A 19577-nucleotide genomic window follows, 5' to 3' on the forward strand; every position below is an offset into this window, starting at 1 on the left:
AATAGTAACCTGGTGCAAAAATCCTGCTTTTCCTTGTTGAAAGGTCACACCACTTAACAGAATCACTTCTCCTCTCTCTTTTCACATCTACTTTGCATAGAAATATTTTTTTCATCCAGTGATATCTTCTGAACATTTAGTCCGTGACTGTGGACATTTTACATATCAAGGGCAGTAAACAAAGGCTAACAATAAGAACAAACCCAGTATCTTAATTATTTTGCTTTCTTAGATTTATACACAACCCATCCCCTTTCTGACCACCGTAGTCTAGAGTGGGACAGAGGACAGCCAGACAGGGCAGCTAAACACACCAAACGTATTCCTGCTACTGAAAAAGGGAGTATGCTCTCCCCAGTCTGTGTACTTGCTCTGGCACTCATCTGACCACACAATAAGATAATTCCATTTCTTAACCCAAGGGAGGATGGGTAGGGGCATGGAAATTCAGGCAAAACAAAAAAGAAATAGGTTTTTGCTGCGTTAGGTAAATCACCTTCTCAAGTACTTAGAGAAGTACCAGACCCACTGCAACACAGCAGTACAGCTGTACCTAAACCAGAAGAGAGTGACTAATTGGGAATACTCTACACAGAAGCATTAAGATATGATAACTGCTAGTCAGTCTCTTGAATATCTACCTACTCCCATACTTACTTCTAAATCCACCATCTAAGAGCCTGCATGGTAACACTTCAACTTCAGTGATGCAGCATTGAATCCTTCCCCAAACACAGGTCTCCCTCTCTGAAATCTAATTATGTCAGCAATCTACTAAAACATATTGTGGGTTTCATTTGAAACTTTTAGAACAAGGTGTTTTTGACATTATACATGATCAAAAAAATATATATGTTTAAAATATTTTTTAAAGGTCAAACAAAATTTTAACTAAAAAATGATATTCTAACTACAAATGCACCTGTAAAATAAAAATAGCCTCCCAGCTTTCTGGGAGTAGAGTCAGAGAAACTGAACTACAAGAGTAAACCAAGTATTCGTAATTTATTTCAAGATTTTTATGCATGGATAACTGTGCAACAGACAGATACACGAGGTTGTTTAAACATGTAGTTTGTACTGTCTTCCCACCCTAATTTGCATGTCTTATGTTACAGTTTAAGTCACATGATCACATACTATTTTTCCCCAGGTCATCTGCCTCATTCAATGCACTGGATAGACTCTGACCCAGGAAAGCATTAGCATTGTGCACTGAAGGAAGCTGCTCACTGTAGACCAGTCCATTGAAAATACATAGATACACAGTGATCAATACTACAACTGAAGAAATGCAGGCATTTGGTAAGAACATTATAAACCTAATAGACAACAAAAGACCTCCACAGGCTCATTAGCACAGTGAAGACGTGTATTTTAGAAAAGATATACATATCTAACGCTATCTCCCAGATAGCAAACTCGAAGCTCCATCCCCCAATAATAAAGAACTTTCTTTTCACCGTCTCCTGGTCACAACCATATAAATTTTTACTACATTATGTAGCATGTTCTTCAAAGAGGGAGAAGTGCGTGCCATTGTGTCCTTTTACAACCTCACAATTGCTAGAAGCAATTATGAGAATTTCTGCAAGTAAATTCTGCTGTCTGCATGGATTCAATGCCTGACTCCTCTGTTCAAAATTTTCTAAAGGAAAACTAGAATTTCACAGATTTTCTTGGCTAACTAAAGTAAAAATAATCTGGTTTATCTCAGTTCCATTCTGCTTGCAAAGCTAAGAAATGCAGTGCTAACATGGAAATTGTCTTCTTAGGAGACTCAAGGAGATACTATGGTCTCAATATACATTAAATATATTTTTCCTGCATTTGCACTAACTGAAACTGGTACTTCAAAATCAATTTCTGCAGCTATTCATGCCTCAGGTTTCATTCCAGTCGTTCAAGGAGGCTTCCTAGCTCTCACCTAATGAATATAGGTGTTCATAAGTGTGAACATAGTCTTTTCCAGTTCACTTTCATAACTGGGTTCTTTTCCGGCTTGTATGCTATCAACAGAATTGTTAAAAAAAAGTCTATTACAGCTGATGAAGCACAACATAGCAAGAGCCCATTATTGTTTGCAACAGTCAGTTAGAATCGGTATGGGAAGCAGCCATCTGTCAAAAAAAAAATGAAGTACCATGATAACGTAAGTTTGGTAACAACTTCTGAAGAGAAACATTCTGACATAAAAGAATGAAATAAAACATTTTATCTGATCCATTACAAACACCTTTTAGATTCTTGAGATTTTGGCAACACTCTGTGTATCCTCAGCTGCACTATTCTGTTCAGCCAGCCTTCTTCAGAGCAAAAAAAAAAAAAAAGCAGCAAACAACAACAAAACATTTACATGAAAGTGACAAAGTGTTTTTAAAAAATAATAATCAAAGAGTGATAGGAGATTCTTTGCAGTATTTATGTTTAACTTTTTCCCCATTAAGTAAAATTTAAAGTTGAGGAGCTTCCATACTAAGAGTTCAGTTCCAGCAGGACAGACTTCTCAGCATCTGGTTGTAAAGTAATTCCCAGAGGAAATTAATCACAGGAAATCACAGCATATTTAATCATGGCTTAGTTCAGTTTACAAAAACTGTCCCATCCCACATTTCATTTCACACAGGCAAACCCAGGGCCAAGAACACCATCGCCATGTCTTGAATGGCATTCCAAAGGAGCAAAGATGATCACAGCAGTGCTAGGACAGGCTTTATTCTTTCCAAGTAGTTAAATGTTTTATGAGTACCTTTGCTTTCACATGGAAGAAAATAATTTCTTCAAAGCGCAGGTCAGCGGATGCGATCTGTAATCTCGTGTCATAAGAACGCAATTCTTAACGTATCTTCAACTCATCGGGATAACATCTACGCTTTTTTTTCCGTAAAGCCATAGAAGCAGATGGGCTAATTGACAGCTCATCTTAAAAACGCCTAGCACACCGTTCCGAAGGCCCACAACCAGCGCACACCGCCCGCTCTCCTGTCACCGGCCGGGCTTCCCTCGGCTGGTACCCGCACCTACTGCGCCCAACGGCGGGCGCACGCGCGCCGCCCAACCGCCGCCGCCCCGGGCACCTCTGGCCGCCGCCGCCGCGCAACGGGAGCCCCGCGACACCCCCCGCCCCCCCTCCCGCCTGCAGCCGGCAGCGCGCGCAGCAGCGAGGGCGGAGGAGGGCCGCGCCGCGCGCCTCGGCGCCAGCTTCCTCCGCTGCAACCCGCTCCAACACCGCCATCGGGTTTTTGTTAGCTCAGTAACCCGTTCCTCTCCGCGCCAGAAAGACAAAGTGGGCCCGGCCCCGCTTCTCCCCACCGGGAACAAAAAGGGGGGGAAGGTTATTTTGTTTTTCATTTTCTTTCCCGGGAGGAGCCTCAAGAAAGAAAAGCTCACTCCTGCCTGGAGAGTATTTTTGAATGCAGAAGACCCGCCTCGTTGGGTGAAAATACGCAGTAAGAGAAAAGGCAAAACCAACAGATTTTCTACCTCATGCTTCTCAGAAGACGTTATTTTAAGGGGACGCGAGGAAACGCCGCATATCGAATGAAAAGCATCTCTGATTTTTAAATCTGGAGAAACACGTCATCTTCAGCCTCGGGGCAGTTTGTGAAACAGGGACAATCGAAAATAAATTTTAAAAATTAAACCTCTGGAAGCGTCTGCTCGGATCATGGAAATCTGCTCGCGGGAGGCGAACGCAGGCTGCGAAGCCCCGGTGCCCGCGAAGCCCCGGTGCCCGCGCCGCGGGCGGGCGGGTGTGCCGGCGGCAGCGCCCCCGGCGGGGCGGAAAGGGGCAGAGAGACGCGAGCAGCGGCATCTGGACGCGCCGTCCGCATCCAGCCCGCTCCGATGCTCTTCGGGCAGCGAGCGACGAAGCCCCTCCACCGCGCTAACGAGGGGGAAGGAAGGCGGGGGCGCGGAGCAGCCTCCGGACCCAGCGGGGACGAGGGAGGGGGAGCGGGCTGTGCCCAGACCGCGCTACCGCCCCCTCCGCTGGGCGCAGCCCCCGCCACACGGCGCCGGGGCCCGGTGGCCGAGGGCCACCTGACACAATAGACACCGGGCGCATGTCGGGACGGACAAACGGCGCGACCCCGGCCCATCTCCCCATCACGGCTCCCGCCCGAACCTCGGCCAGGGCGGCAGCATCTTCACTTACCCCTTCGAGGAGGTTCGCCGCGCCGGGGAGGGTCCGTCCCTGGTGGTGGTGGTGGTGCCGCCGCCGGTGCTCACTGAGCCGGCATCCCCGCGGGACGGGGGCGGGGCGCTCCGGTCAGTGTCCCTCTGGCCACCGCTCCAACGTTATTCCCTGCACATAGCGGCTAACGGGCAGAGCGGGGCACGGCACTGCGCAGGCGCCGCCCGAGCTCACACAATGGGGGGGTGGGGGAGGCCAGTGCGCAGGCGCCAGGGGCCGAGCGGTGGAGGCGCCGAGCCGTGCATGCGCCAGCCTCAGACAATGGCTTTCTCCGCCCCGGCCGCGGCCATGACTGGACCTGCGCTATACCCGGCCGCTGCGGTCCCCGGGACGTAGGCGGAAGAGCGGTGCTGTGCGCAGGCGCGCGTGCCGCCGCAGCTCACAACAAAGGGGAAAAAGCGGCTGCGACCACCCTCCTCCCCGCCCCGGGCGTGGGCGGCCAGCGGGGACTCCACCTCCCGAGGCGCACAGCGCGGCGCGCTGCATCCTGGGATCTGTAGTTTTTTTTCCTGGCCACGTTCCCTGACGCCGCGTAGCTGGCGGGCGTGGCGCGTCCCGGGTGCGGCGCGCGGAGGCTGGCGGCGGGTAGCAACGGCCGACGCCACGGAGCCGCAGGGGGTCTCCGCGCGCATTGTGGGAGTTGTGGTTCTTCCGGGAGCCCGCGGCGGCAGCGGAGCGCGGGACGGAGGGGCGGCTCGAACTACCGCTGCCCACCGGCTGCTGCCCCGGGAGCCAGCGGCGTCCTCATGCGGGCGCCCCGCGGGGAGCCCGCCCTGGAAGAGTCCCTGGAGCGGTACCAGAGGCGCCTCCGAGGTAAGCGGGCAGAGCGGCGCGGGGTGGGGGCGGGCTGGCTGCTTCTCCCAGCGGGCGCTCTCGTCTCAGCCGCTGCCCGGTTCTGCTGGCGGGTTCCGCCGTACCCGGCTGTCCCCTACCGGCGGGACACCGGCTGCCGGGGTTCGTGTGCGGCGTAGCGGCGGTGCGGAGCCGCGGGGCGGGGGGGCCGGGCCGTCCCGCCGCTCCCCGAGGCGGCCGGGTTGGGGCGGCGCGGCGCGCTCGGCTCTCGGTGCGGCTGGCGGCGAGAGGGAAGTTGCTGCTGGTCCTCCCTAAGCCCAGTCGCTGGTGTAGTTAATGCTGTCGCACGTAACTGTCTGGTCGTAACTTGGCTTTGAGAGGGTTCTGCCTCTTTTGAGTGTTTTTTTGTTTGGTTGGTTTTGGGTTTTCTTTTGGTTCGTGTAAGAGTTTTAGCTGTCATTGAGACATAAAATTCTATACATGTGGTAAAAAAGGGTAGAAATCGATATCTAAGGAATATTCGTATTTCCTTGGTTATAAACGATTTTCATACCTGTCTTCTTATCTGAGAAGCCTTGCATATAACCTGACAGAGAGCATCTTAATCTCTCTGCTGTGACACCTGTGCTTTACCAGCCTTCAAACTGTCTCTGACTAGACAAAGTGTCCAAATTATGAAGAAAGCCAGTAGATCATTTGTGGGTATGTCACCCCACTTGGAGCTAGAAGTTATGTTCCGGACATGCTGCCACACATCACATATGTTGAGACATTGATTCTTAGCAAGTATTTTATATTTCCTTCTCAAAGTAGCATCAGTTCTTTGGGCTAAGGATGGGTTTTATTTGTTCCAGAAAATAGAACTTTGAAGAATCATCTCTAATTACTTCTCTTGTAGATTAAGAGGGCATGTAGATGCTGCTTGGCAGTTGCAGGTACAACAGTGGCAAAATCAAGAGCATCTCTTGACACGAGTAGAGTTTATTTTGTGATATGCAAAACCAATTAATAAAAACCTATGGATTGCCATGCATAGACACAGGTAATCTCAGTACTATATCACATTTCGTTTTTCTGGGCGTAAGTGTGGAAAACCACTAGATAGTTTTCCTATACTGGATTTGGACTTTCATTGATGCAATGGGTTTTTGCTATGACCTTAATGACAAAGGAGGAGTCATAAATTGGGATTTTAAAACTGTAGTTGAACACGTAATTTTTCTGCTTAGTAGGTCTTCTGATGTATTGTCCTATACAGAGGTATAGTTTTGTTTACAAAGGCCACATTTTGAGGGGTTTGTTGTGTTAATTTATTTTCTGTTGCACTAGTACATGCATAAATACAAGCTCAAACAGTGTGTTGAAAACATAATGTTTGTTTAAGGATGGAGAATCTGTCAGAAGGAACTGGGAAACATGTGAGGGTTCCTAGACCTTAGTCATATGCTTTATGCTCTGCAGAAAGGGCTGGTTCAGGAGCTCACGGTGATGAATGCTGTAGCTCCAGAGAACAGTGCTCTCTTAAAGATGATAATTTAGTAAAAGCTATGGTGAAAACTACCTATTTCTCATATAATGCAAAGCAGTTTTGAAGACCAAGAAACTGAATCAAATGCACCGATGATTTTTTTTTTTTTTTTTTTTTTTTTTTCCTGACAGGTTGAATGGATCTGTACTGTGTCTGCAACATAAAAATAATTCATTGTTCAGCAGTAGTGCTGACATTCCCATATAAAAAATAAACTTCTACCAGTTATACAAAGATACTTCTCTGGAAAAAGGATACGTATGCTGTATTTTCAGGGAGTGATACTTACATTTTGTAGTTACAGTGAGTATAGAAAATAGCCAGAGTTATTGATGCTGCTTTCAGGACATGGAAGTATCTTTAATCACCATGTAGAACATATGGCATGTGATTTTTGAACATTAATGTTTCAGTCAGAGCTGTATTGCTTTTTGTCTATAGCATTATGCTTAACTGAGTTTAATCTGCTCCAAAGTTGCATTCACGTTTATATGAATTGAAAGTTATGAGTATCTTTTTACCTAGAATGATATGGTCTTGGCTTAGGACTCCTGGTTGCTTCTGCCTCTGAAATAATGAGCAGTAATGTATTTATTTCTATTAGGTGTTTGGTCACCTATGTCATTGCTAAGGCATTAAGTTATCTGCCTGTCCCTTGTGGAAAGTAATGCCTGTGATTTGTACATGATAGTGGACAACAGCATTTCTGTGGAGCAGTTATATTATTTTTTGATGTATTGGTCTGATCCATCAGGTTTTGTTGCTAGCTTGCCATTTTCCATAATCATCTGAACTCCTTTAAACACTGAAAATCAAAGAGCTTTATAGTAAATAATTTTTTTTTCAAGTTTTAATCCAGATAAATCCAATTTCATTTATATCCTCAGCTGTTCCTATAGGAAGTAACACGTCAATGAAGTTTTGCCGTACAACAGAAATATATGTTCAGATTTTATTTGTAAAGTCCTGTTAAGACATAGAAAAGTGCTGATTGAATTTTAGGTATGTAAATCACAGTACTGCATGCAAGCATTTTTCAGCAGTATGTTTTTACGGAGACCTTGTTTCTATAAAATATACTATTACAGGAATAGACAAACTGAAAAAGTTGAGTTGAGTGTATGAACACTTAAAAATTAATCATTTTATAATGAATTTAGAATTTATCATGTTGTATTTAAGCAAAGGTTCTTTGGTGTCCAATATTTTGCATCCACAGAGGTTGTTTCTACTTCTTTCATATTTAAAGATAATATTTTTTACATTGGCAGAAACAACACGTATATCTTTCCACTCTGTAATGCATTGTCTTTTATCTTAATGCCCCAAATTATGTCCCTTATTTAAGGAAAAAAGTTATAATGTGCTAATTCCCTTTTACACATCCAGTGCAATTGTTACTGAACTCAGTGTTAGCTCTTCAGTGTCTAGTGAGTGTAAAGACAGACCATCGGCAGGTCCTAACTCCCAGTTTCCCAGGGCTGAGTGTTTTGCTTATGGCAGCAACTTTTGTAATTTGGAAATCGGCAAGTTTTTAAGAAACTTTGGCAAATATGTGATGAAGCTTTCAAGAATGTGGTAGTGTTATTTCAGAGGCAGGAAAGTGTAGTCAAGAAAAGCAGATGTCAGTGTGCCATTGATAAGGATCTTAATGTGTTTCCCTAGGACTATTTACAGAAGAAGGGGACATAGCCTAACAAGATCTGTGTTATCTTTGAGGATAAAGTAGTAGTTTTGTGTTCAGAAGCTGTGATATTATGAAGAGAGAGAGTTCTGGAAAAAACTGTATATGGGCCTGTTTGGTTTTGGCTTGTTTTGGTTTGTTGTTCTTCACTGGCTGTGGAGCAAATATTGATACTCCAGGGTTCTCTGACAAAGGTCTACAGTGAATGGGGGAAAGGAGTTTTGTTGCTATCAGATGACACACCACATAATAACTGACATGGAACACATCTTGGCAACAACTAGTTGCAATGTAGTTTACTAAATATTTAAGCCATTGCATCAGTGAGATACTTCTACCATTTCTCTATTAGCTTTCCCACTCCCATAACATCCTGGAATGCTTAGGAATGGATGAATAGCTTAAGTATGCCAATAGGGAAATATTTGACCTAAACCTCTGGTTTTTGAGTAATTCCCTCATGAATTGTATTTGGGCTTATTATGATTAATTATAACTGTTTAAAATGTGGGGTTTATGTCTTCTTTTACATTAACTTTGTTAAAGGATGGCATACCTAAAAATCAAAAGAGGTGATACTAGTTACAGGGTGACTGGGCTTTAAAAATCAGTACTGAGAGAAGATTAGTAAGTCAGAAGCCAGTGAGGTGGCGTTGGTTTTTTTTTTTTAAACTATCATTGCTAAAAAGTAAGTGGTGGCTGGCATATTGGACATGAGAACCCTGTTCTTAAATATAGTGGGGGGGTGGTATTTATATTTTATAAGCTATTGGTAAATTATAGCCACGCACAGAAAAAGACTGAAAGAGGCCATGAAAACCATTACAGTGGTGCAAAAAATTGATTTCCCAACTTCCATCAAGATGATGTGAACTCGAAAATGATAAAGTGATGGCAGAAAAACATATCTGGCTTTTGTTCTCTGATTTGAACTACTATTAACTTTTCCATTTGGAAGAAAGGAGCTATTAACATTTATAATCAGCAGCATATATTGTACTCTGAGGTATGTCTTCTGAATTCTACCTAGCAGATGCTTAACTGTGATATTTTTTTAAGCTTTTTTTTTGCCTATGTGAAAAAACTATTTTCAGTTATTTATGCATTATATCAAATTACAGATTACAAATATGTAAACGTAAATGAAGGACATGTGCCTAAAAGCTTGTCATTTTTCTAGTTGTAGCAGTTGCTCCAATAGAAGATGTTGCTTTAAAAGCTTTGTCTCACAGCAGTGAAATTCCTGTTCTGTGGGCATTTATACCAAAGTGTTTCATATGCAGTAGTCCTGGGGGAGAATAACCCTCCAAAGAATTCAGGGTCAAGTGGAAAAAAAAAATGGCTATGATTATATGTTTCTGAAAGTCAAGTAATGTTTTGAGAGGCTGGGTTCTTGTTTTGGTTTAAATTATTAATAACCGTTAACTATTAATGAAACTTTTCTGATTCAGGGTGGTTTTGACTGGTAGTCACAAATGACTGTGGCATTACTTATAAAAGAAACATGTTTCTTATATTTCTGCTGAAGTGGCTGTGAATTGTGAAGGAGGACGGTGTCACCGAGACAGCTCACTTGGTAGTACAGCAGAACCTGGAGATCCTGCTTTGTTGAACATTGTGTAAAGCCATGCTACTTAGGTTACTACTCTGCCTTTTCTAGGTAGTATATCCATTGCTTAAAGGGAAGAGAAATGAAATACTCATCTCCTTTTGTACATAGGCAGATGAAAGAAAGAAGTAATATAAGTGAGTCACCTGAGGTCCTATGGTGTGAACTAGAAGCATCATTATCTAAAAGCAAGCCCATATTTTCTGGTTCCTAATCCAGTTGTCATCGCTCAGCTGCAAATCTCTTCAGTTTCTTTTCTGGCATATTGGAAATGATCAGCCATATCAGAGTGATATGACATTTATGATTGGAAAATTTTTTATTTTTATGAAGTCAACTGAATCAAATAAAAATTTTAAAAAGGAACATAAGAAAAATATATTGAAAATGAGAACTGTATCACTCCCCAGTGAGTCAGTTAGTTCTTGAAAGTGTTCATTAAAATATTTGTATTTGTCTGGAAAGAGGTGTTTTGCTTGCCTTTTTTTTTTTTTTCTTTCTTCCCTTCCCAGAACACTTATTCAGTAGTCATCAGTCTTTATTTAATCACTGTTTTCAGTTGGCTTAGTTTGCTGAGTTTTTACTTCATTTACTCAGATAATTTTTTATTTATGCTGCACATTGCTTTATCATGTGTGGTAACATCATTAGATTTCACAAATATTGTTCTTGGTGCCTGATCCTGCACATTGTGTGAAATACAGCATGAACTTTAGTTTCATTGAAAAGTTTCAAAGCTGTATATGCTAGAAAATATTTTAGGGTCGAAGTTATTTTTTTGTCCCTGATGGAGATTTGTAATAGTAACTACTTCTGCTGCTGCAGAGTCCTAATGTGTTGTCAGGCTAAGATGCCATTTATAGCTTCCTCTTTAAAAATGTAGTAAATGTTTCTTGTGACATAAGTAGCTGTTTTGGCTATTTGCATTAGGTAATTGCTTCCAGTGACTGAGTTTAGATCAAGTAGTCAAGCTAGATAGATGCTGAATGCTTTTAGTTCTCCCATTTTATTTCAAATTTAAAATATCCATTGGTAAATACTTTCTTTTATGTTGTTTATTGTGGGTAATGATTTTTTTTTTCTTCAGAACGTGCTAGTGAAAGCATTCATCAGCTGAAATATGCCTTGGAGGACAGACAGTTTGCAAAGGATGGTGGTGAAGCTGGATCTGACCAGTCTTCTGAGGACACGGGCAGTGATGATGTGGACAGGGGCAATGATGACAGTGGGAATGCAGCCTGGCAGGAACTGCAGAACAGTCATGCAGGTAAGATGACTCTGAAAGCAAATAGTTTAAAAATTGTTAGAAATTATACTAATTTCAATGAAAAAAGTAAATATTTTTGTTATAATAAATGTGTTTTATCTCTTCCTAGTTAATCAACTTAAATTTTTGTTGGAACATCAAGAAAGAATGGAAAGTGAAGTCTTTCTGTCAAGGACAAAGATGTCGTTCTGTGTATGTTTCTTCTCCTTTTTTCTTTTGTGTCGTTTGAATGAGTGGCATGCATCCTGAGGTCCCTTTTCTAGTATTCAGGAAGAAAAACAAGCACCAGATAATTTTTCTATTCTGAAATACAGGAGATAGTTGAGGCAGTGGCCAGAACTTGAGTATGCTTATGACCATAGTGGAAGAAAAAGAAATCTCTAAAACAGGATTTAGACTTTTCTCCTGTTTTGTTGACTGTGCAGTGTGGGTCACAGTCCACATTGCTTTCAGCTTTCTCATCTTTGTCTTTCAACCAAAAGTTAATCCTTTTTGTTTTGGAAACAGGTGGGATTGACTACATAGACACATTTCTGTAAAAGCAGCCTCTGCTCTCCTTTGAGTGTACTTTAAGGATTCTGGAAGGCTTTCTCCCGCTGTAACCATGCTTTTATTTTTTTTTTTTTTTAGACAATTACAGATGTTCATGTAACAACAGGCTTTGTAGGTCTCTGTCAAAGTTAGTTTACACCCTTATATGGGCTTCTCAGATTTAGCCTTCTTGCAGCAGAGCTGCACCAAAGTACACGCAATGGACAGTCTAGTTACTAGTATCTGACAGTTGCTCTGTATCTCTAAAGGAAAATAATTTAAAGGCATTGTTCCAGTTTTATCTTTTGATGTCCTTCACTGACTAGTGTGGTTTATACTAAGCAAGACAAGAATGTCTTTGCTCTCAAATTCGACGTGGCAGCAAAACAATCTGAAGCTTATATTCCTGCTGTGTTGCCTTGAGCCTGTGTAATGAGCCTAGCTCTGCTGTTCTGGCATTGAGAAATTTTATTTAAAGCTCAACTTTACTGAGTGTTCTAAAATCCATGGGTTTAGTCTGATTGTCCTGCCAGGTACTTTTGCCTCATAATGGTGCAGGATAGAATTAGTGTTTTGTGGCTCAAGGCAATGGTGCATCATTGGGTGATCTTGACTTGACATGAATCAGTTTCAACATGTATTTAGTATTTGAATGGGGGGAAGCATCTTTTAATCCATCTTTGTCCAAATTTTCTATTTATATTTGGAAATTTCAGTAGAGTGGAAAAATTCAGAAAATGGGATGCTTTTGCTCAGAAACATGTGATAATGCTTTTGAGGAGTGGATTAAAGGATGAAGGAGTAAAGAGAGAAAAGGTGGGGGTTTGCTGTATTGATAGAGCACTGTCCCATTTCTTCCTCTTGAAGTTTCCAATGAGAGGGATTCTGTGAAGTGGTGGCCTTATTTTCCTTTTCAACTGTCCTCCATCTGCTTGCTAACCAGGATGTGAAAGCGTTCTGAAGCCAGACCAAGTGTAAAACTCAAAAAATGTGGAAGTACAGAAGTGCACACACACAAAAACCCCCAAAGCCTTATGAAATATGAGCTTGTCTGGTGGTTTGCTGGACACCACAGAAATGCTTCTTGTATAAGAATCAGATTCCCCAAAGGTCAAGGAAAGCAAAGTAATCTTAACCTTTTGCTTTGAATTATGCTGAAATACCTGATGACTGCTTAATAATAGATGACTGCATGTGTCTATAGCTAAATATAATATTTCACAGAAAGTATACTGTTTATTAAACTTTACAGCATTTCATACATATAAATAACATTGTCTAACAATTTCCTTCTTTTGCTGTGCTGGTTTGACTGAAAGCGAGTTAATTTTCTTAGTGTTTTTAATTGCTCTGGTCTGAGAGCCAAGTACGTTCTGAGCGCTCTGCCCACAGGTGTGAGATGGTGAGGAAGGGGGGCATGGATGGGGCAGAGCTTGACTGACATCCAGACTGATCAATAAGAGTATTCCAGCCCATTAGTGTCACGCTTCATATTTAAAGAAAGTCAGGATCTTCTGGTCTCTCTCTCACTCTCAGAGACCTGTTTGGGGGAGTTCTGTTCAGAACTTTTAGTTCAGCATTTTGCCATCCTGCAATTTGCAGAGGCCTCTGGGCATTCCTGGTTTTCTTTCCTCTCTCCGGGATCGGCTGTTGGGACCAGGTGCTGCTGCCTGGGACTGGCTGCTCAGTGTGGATGGAGTTCGTGAGGAATTACATTGCGTATCTTTTATTTTATATTCTATTTCTGTTTATATATATACTAGTAGTATGTTAGTATTTTTAAATTTTATTAAACTGTGTTTATCTCAATCCAAGTGTCTCCCTTCCCTTTTGATTCTCTCTCCTATTTGGGGGGATGGAGTGAGTGAGCGATTGGCTGTTGTAGTTATATTACTAGATGGAGTTAAACCACGGCACTTGCACATTGATCAAAGTTGCAATAGACATCAAATGAGTACATCTTTTCTTTGATTACACCCAGATGGTTGGGCAGAGATTTTTCCTTTTGCTCTCTTCCTCATCATCTGAGGTCAAGGCCCAGCATGATTGCTTCATACAACTGCAGTTCTACAAGCCAGGTCTTGGCTGACCTAACTGAAATTTGAGGCATTCTGGGAAAGTAAAAGGTGGGCCAAATTATTTGGGATGTTGGCAAAACTATTTGTCACCGTGTAGAATGCTGGCCTCCAAAGCTGCCAGGCATTTATATTGTTTAAAACCTTGTGTTTATATGGTAAACTTGTCAGTATTAAGAATGCAAGTGTGAATGGCATTTCTGAGACTTAGGCATAAACATTTGGTAATTCATACTAATCAGGTGTTTCTTTCAGTTCTGATTTTAATATTTGGCCTACTTTAAATATATGCCTCCCTTGGCCTGTATTCTTACTTGGTACAACATGTTATATTATCAGAATACTAATGAAAAATTCCCAAATTTATAATTAATTGATAACAATTGTGTAGTAAAAAGGTAAAAAGAAATCACAAATGATCTACCAGGCATTTGCACCATGAAAGGGCAGGGAGAGGCTTCTAAATAAATAAATATCACAGTGACAGTGCCGTGAGTTAAATTGTGTTAAGAAGTCCTCTTTTTTTTTTTTTCTGTTGGGAAAATGTACTATGTAGTCTTTTCCTTTTAGTGACACCATTCTTCAGGACTCTTTTGTATACCTTACACCAATGTTTCTCAAGCTTCTCAGGTTAAGCATTAGCACTGTTAGTGAAAAACAGTTTGAATGGAAATGGAGTTTTCCTTCGTTTTCAAACACTGCAGCGGTGTAATCTTTTCAGGAAAGGCAGCTAGAGCTCTCAGCTGCAAGATGTATGTTATACTTTCAGAAAAGAGGGATGGATGAACAGGAGCCCAGAGGAGCAGAACGATGAGTTACAAATATTAGTGGTGCTACGTGTATGCTTTAACAAGTGTGATTCATTTTTTAAAACTTCATGAAGTAGTTGAGATGAACAGCCCTCAAGGCAAGGTGAATTCTCTGTCATTAGAACATGGAACTTACATGCATTGAGCCAGGTATAGTATATTGCAAATTCAGAGTCCCTTCTCTGCATATTTTTCTAGGAGGTTCTGGAAAACCCTGTAGTTGTCTCCACAAGCATAGTTCTGACTTTCTCAAGAGTCCCCCCTTTGATATGGACAATACTTATACTAGGTATAATTTGACACAATGGCTTTTGTTGGTAGAAACCTTTGCCTCAGCCTAGTTAGTGGATTTTATCTTTAAATGTTGGCAGAACCTGTAGATAGCTTGTAGATGTAATACCTAGCCTTTGGTAGCTTGGATTGGGTTTTTTTGTTTGTATTGGTGGGTTTTTTTGTGTTTTGGGTTTTATTTGTTTGTTGGTTTGGTTTGGGCTTTTTGTTGTTGTTGCTTGAATAGTGAATGTACAATAATAGTAACATCTAAACCCAAAGATGTAGGTTTCTGAATCTTTTCAGAGATTCAGGATATATAGGAGCCCAACTGTTCAGTTAGTTCCTGAAAATGAGTTCTGTGATATTTAAGACTTTTAAGTATATTTGAGAAGCATATAATATTTCTGCACAGAAGGGTGTGTTTACTGTCTTGAGTGCAAAGATGTTAGAATTGTATATGTTTAAAAACTAACTAGGGACTGGTATAAAGATTTCATCCAGAATAGTGAACTAATGCTAGAAATGCACCTGTTTTTCCTCTGAGAGGAACCCACTAACAACTCTGTACATTTTGTATCCTTACCAGAAAAGAGTGCAAAAAAGTGAGATTTACCCTATTACAAATGTGAGTAAAACTGTTCAGTAAATTGGTGAAAAACACAGACATCTTTGGTTTAAGAAGATATATGTTCTACTTAGACATATGTCGCAGTTTAACTGTCTGAATTTTAATTATTAAAAGAAAAACAAAACATTGTGATTTGCATTTTAAAGTTGTTTTAATAACATTTATTTACATTCTTAATTGATGCTGTAGTCTTAGGAGTAAATGTTGTAAAGTTACAGTGATTGTGTTTTTCACATTTTGTAAAAAATTTAATCCCTGTTTAAATCTTGCTGAGCAAGGCAGAGATGTCATTGTTTATCTTGAATGGGCAAGGATTCCCTTCTTTACAGTTTTTAAACTAGTTATTTGTGAGGCTATCAAAAATTTTACCTATTTGTAGGACCTTCAGAAAGGTTTTTTAGAGTTGTCTTTTAAAATACTGATAATCATGTTCTTTGATAAATGTAGGATCTGTTGCACATTTTCCTGTGTCTCTAATTAAAATTGCAGACATAGTTTCTATAGCAACTGTTAATGAACATTTAGAGAAGTAGCCTTAGATGCATATCCACAGCTCATTAAAATTTAAGGAATTTTTTTATTCATTTCACAGAGAAGAAAACACCCCATTACATTTGTCTAAAATGGTTGATATACTTAAATAGCGCTGTGCATTTCATTTACAAATGGATTTGTGGGTATGATTTAATCCTGCTTTTAGATGTGTGTAGTCAAGCAGCTGTACTTTTTGACAGAAGTGACACATGTACTTTTTGTATGGAAGATTTTAAGTTCTTACTGTTTCTTCCTTCCTCATGATCTAGTATTTGGTGACTTTTTATTAAGTGTACATAGTACTCAGTGTGCAAGCAACATCTTATTGCAATAAATGGAAAACTGCAAAATAACACATGCTTTTCTTTACTTCCTTCAGAAACCCCCAGAAGCTGCAACTAGAGACTTACCAGCCCTTTCTGATCTCGTTCCTATAGTCAATGATCAGTCACAGTACATCAACCATTTAGAAGCAGAAGTCAAGTTTTGCAAGGTATTAGACAACATATTTCACCTACTAAAACCCTGGACTTCTAAATATGAAGAGTTGCTTTAGAAACAACTTATACTTGGTCTTGAGCTTGATTGTTGTAATGACCAAAACTGAGTCAAACGCAGTTCAGTAGATACTGAGCCTCACCATGCGTCTTGGTGCCTGCCCAGTGTTTTAAGGGTCTTCAAAGGCACAAATACAAATAAAAAACTTTTTTATTAAGTATTTTTGTAACTTGAATTTCCACGTAATGAAATCTGTATTTTGAGTATTCTTATTCTCTCTAAATGGGTTAAAATAGTTGAGAATGTTAATTTAGACTTTTGGTCTCAAGATGTATTTAAATGTTGGTAGCCTTCTCAAGGAGCCTTTTACATGCAGTTTCTATATCCCGTAGGAGGAATTGTCTGGTATGAAAGGTCAACTACAAGTAGTTGTACTTGAAAATGAGGAACTCCATCAGAAACTGAAATTTTTAACTACAGAACATATGTGGAGAGAACAGACTCTTCTAGATGCCTCGGTAAGTTTTTATTTTTCTGTTGTTGTTTTAATCAGTGTTTAGGGGCCCAAATCTTTTTAAGGAAGACTATGTAAATGTTTATCCACAAACTGAATTTTAGTCAAAATTTCATGAATGTTTGTAAATGTGAATTTCTCTGGATAACATCATTATCGTAGGTTTCCAACTTAAATAGCTTTTTTTATTGGCTCTTCTATCCTACTGTAATGAAAATCACAAGATTCAATACTTATATAATTAATATTTGTTTAAAAAAATCCAGCCTACATACTTATAACTGAAGCATTAATATTTTTATTATAGGCAAATACTCAGAACTCCTGCCCTTTAGGTGGTAATGACTGTAGCATGCATCAGCCTGTCACTTCGTCACCAGCACGTAACAAAGATCAGGCTTTTGTTACAGCAGCTGTTGAAGAAATAGAAAAATGGCGTGTAGAACTGGTTGGTATTAACTTTCTTTGCAGAGACATACTTTTGTAAAACCTTTTGGTGCTTCATTGTTGCTGCACTTCTGATGATTTTGTAACAGACATACAGGAGAGTTATGATTGACAGAACCTTAATCTGAGGTCAGATTTTATTCTCGTAAATCTCATCTTCTTATTATATCCTAATTAATATTGTTATCCAGTTAGACACAGATGGCAGATTGTATCTGCAGATGTTGACTTCCCAGAGATATGTCTTTGTTTAAGAATGTCTTGTCAGTGATGGCTCCACTGTACTTTAGAGATTCTTAGCAGTAACAGAATGCACAAGCAGGTGGGAAGTAGCTGGTATAATTTAGGCAGCCCTCCAGGTAATATCTTTTACAATAAGGCGCAGGCTCAGTAGGGTACAAAAGTCACTTTGTGCAGTCTGTTTTTCCTAAGCTGAATTTCACATTTTTTTGCTTTTAGAGATATAGAGGAGCCCTAGGAATTCAAAGACAATGTTGTCTCTATCCTGTATTTTTAGTTTGAGAAGATATTCTTAATTTTTTGGCTCTAAATTAATGGGGTAGCATTGCCTTCTTTTGGGAAAAACACGGTTAACTGAAAGTTTTGATATATTTAATCCACGTGTATGTGTGTGCTGTTAATTCTTCAAGATAATTGTGTATTTATTAATTTTTCCAAGTAAAATATATTTTTGTTATTTTTATGCCTCATCTAGAGCTGAAAATCTCTTCAATGATCCTTATCACCTGCAGTTGTTTGAAAGCTAGTTTTTACAGTAATTGCACTTTTTCTTCATCTCTCATATTTAAAGCAGGGGAATCATATTGATTGTGATATCTTTCTAAGCGCCATAGCAAGCTAATTTTCTGGTGTTTTATCTGGTTTGTTATCACAATTGTATTTAACATTGGTGTGGTTGATTTGTATATCTAGTTTTTCACCAGATAATAAGAGTAACTCACTATATTATAAATAAATGGCCTGTCTACTAGAAGGTTCTTCAGAATTCCTCTTTTATTTCTGCTGACTTCTGGGAAAGTAAGAGCAAACTTGAGACAAGATCATCAGTTTGTGTAAATCATTGTACATGGCTGCAATTGAAGCTGGAGCAATTTACCATATAAGGATCTGGCAAGATGTACAGAAATAAGAAAACAGGAGAGTTGTTCATTTTGTAGACTTCCACAAGTGTGAAATATTTAGAGTTCTGACACTAGTGTTTCAACAAGTTGATATCTTCAGGAGAAAAGAATGAATGTGGCTAATGTCTAGATTTATTTATAAAGACAAAATTATGAAGAAAGTAAAAGACACTTATTTTCTCCCATCTTTTCTAAAGGAGAAACTAAAACTTCTTTATCAAGAAAAAGTCAATATCCTCGATACTCAAATACAGTCTCTAAGGTAAAGTGAATTTTTTTTTCTTAAACTTATTGTTAATAAATTACCACTTCATAACAACGTGAACCACTTAATTTGAATTTAAGTAAGAGAATTTCTGAACATCTGAATGTCATGTTTTCTGATAATGTTCCTGAAAGTTGGTTTTACATGAAGTTTTCTCAACTATAAATGTATCAAAATTGAATGTACTGGTATTATATAGCAACATTAGCAATACATAAATGTTATAAATACAGTTGAATTATTTATAGAAATTACAAATCGATATAAAATGTCTATCCTTTTTTACTGTTTTTCTTTGTTAAGTTAGACGAATTTTTTTTAAAAAGTTAGAATTTTAACTTGTGTGAGCTTTTCCATAATTAGCTTTCTTCTACTAGTATTTTATATTACAGGTTTTAGAAATCTTAAGTATCGAACTAATTTAGGCTAGGTAATGATTTTGGAGCAGGAAAATATAGTTTTGAAGCATGCAGGCAGTGTTTCCAGTCATGTAACCTTCAGATCTTTAAACACAAAAATATTTGAAAATAAGTCCTCTTGTACTCCTCAAAATATTAAAGGTTTGAATAGATAGCAAACTATAGAAAAATAGAGGTAGAGGCAACCACTTTAGGATTTGGTGGTCTGGAGTAAACTCCCGCCTGTACACCTGCACTCATGATACTGCTACTGAATTTGTTTAATTCTGTTTTTCCCTGCATAAATTGTGGATTCATACATCTGAAAATTCTAGACTTGTGTGTGTGTAGAAAGAGTTACTGGTAGGGACACAAGTTCAAATATGCC

At 39.9% G+C, this 19577-nt stretch overlaps 2 protein-coding genes across 11 annotated transcripts in view; one reads left to right on the forward strand and one right to left on the reverse strand.

Annotated features, from left to right (window-relative positions):
• Positions 1-4323, reverse strand: part of CEP170 (centrosomal protein 170) — a 100423-nt gene extending 96100 nt beyond the window's left edge. For 4 of the 6 annotated variants that reach the window (XM_065632927.1, XM_065632926.1, XM_065632925.1 and 1 more), the window contains exon 1: positions 4157-4323. The gene's annotated coding sequence lies outside the window, so the exon portion shown is untranslated. Of the gene's footprint in view, positions 1-2749; positions 2839-3483; positions 3500-4156 lie in introns of those variants that run through there. The other 2 variants (XM_065632924.1, XM_065632923.1) reach the window with 2 other exon arrangements.
• A 457-nt stretch (positions 4324-4780) lies between these two features.
• The window catches only part of SDCCAG8 (SHH signaling and ciliogenesis regulator SDCCAG8), a 110051-nt gene continuing 95254 nt past the window's right edge, over positions 4781-19577 (forward strand). For 3 of the 5 annotated variants that reach the window (XM_065632513.1, XM_065632515.1, XM_065632516.1), the window contains exons 1-7: positions 4781-5008; positions 10896-11075; positions 11185-11267; positions 16305-16418; positions 16816-16941; positions 17245-17385; positions 18724-18788. In XM_065632513.1, the coding sequence (XP_065488585.1) occupies positions 4942-5008; positions 10896-11075; positions 11185-11267; positions 16305-16418; positions 16816-16941; positions 17245-17385; positions 18724-18788 (776 nt within the window). In that variant the 5' untranslated portion in view covers positions 4781-4941. Of the gene's footprint in view, positions 5009-10895; positions 11076-11184; positions 11268-16304; positions 16419-16815; positions 16942-17244; positions 17386-18723; positions 18789-19577 lie in introns of those variants that run through there. The other 2 variants (XM_065632518.1, XM_065632517.1) reach the window with 2 other exon arrangements.

Source organism: Caloenas nicobarica, chromosome 3, assembly GCF_036013445.1.
Source record: "Caloenas nicobarica isolate bCalNic1 chromosome 3, bCalNic1.hap1, whole genome shotgun sequence".
Taxonomy (NCBI): Eukaryota; Metazoa; Chordata; class Aves; order Columbiformes; family Columbidae; genus Caloenas; species Caloenas nicobarica.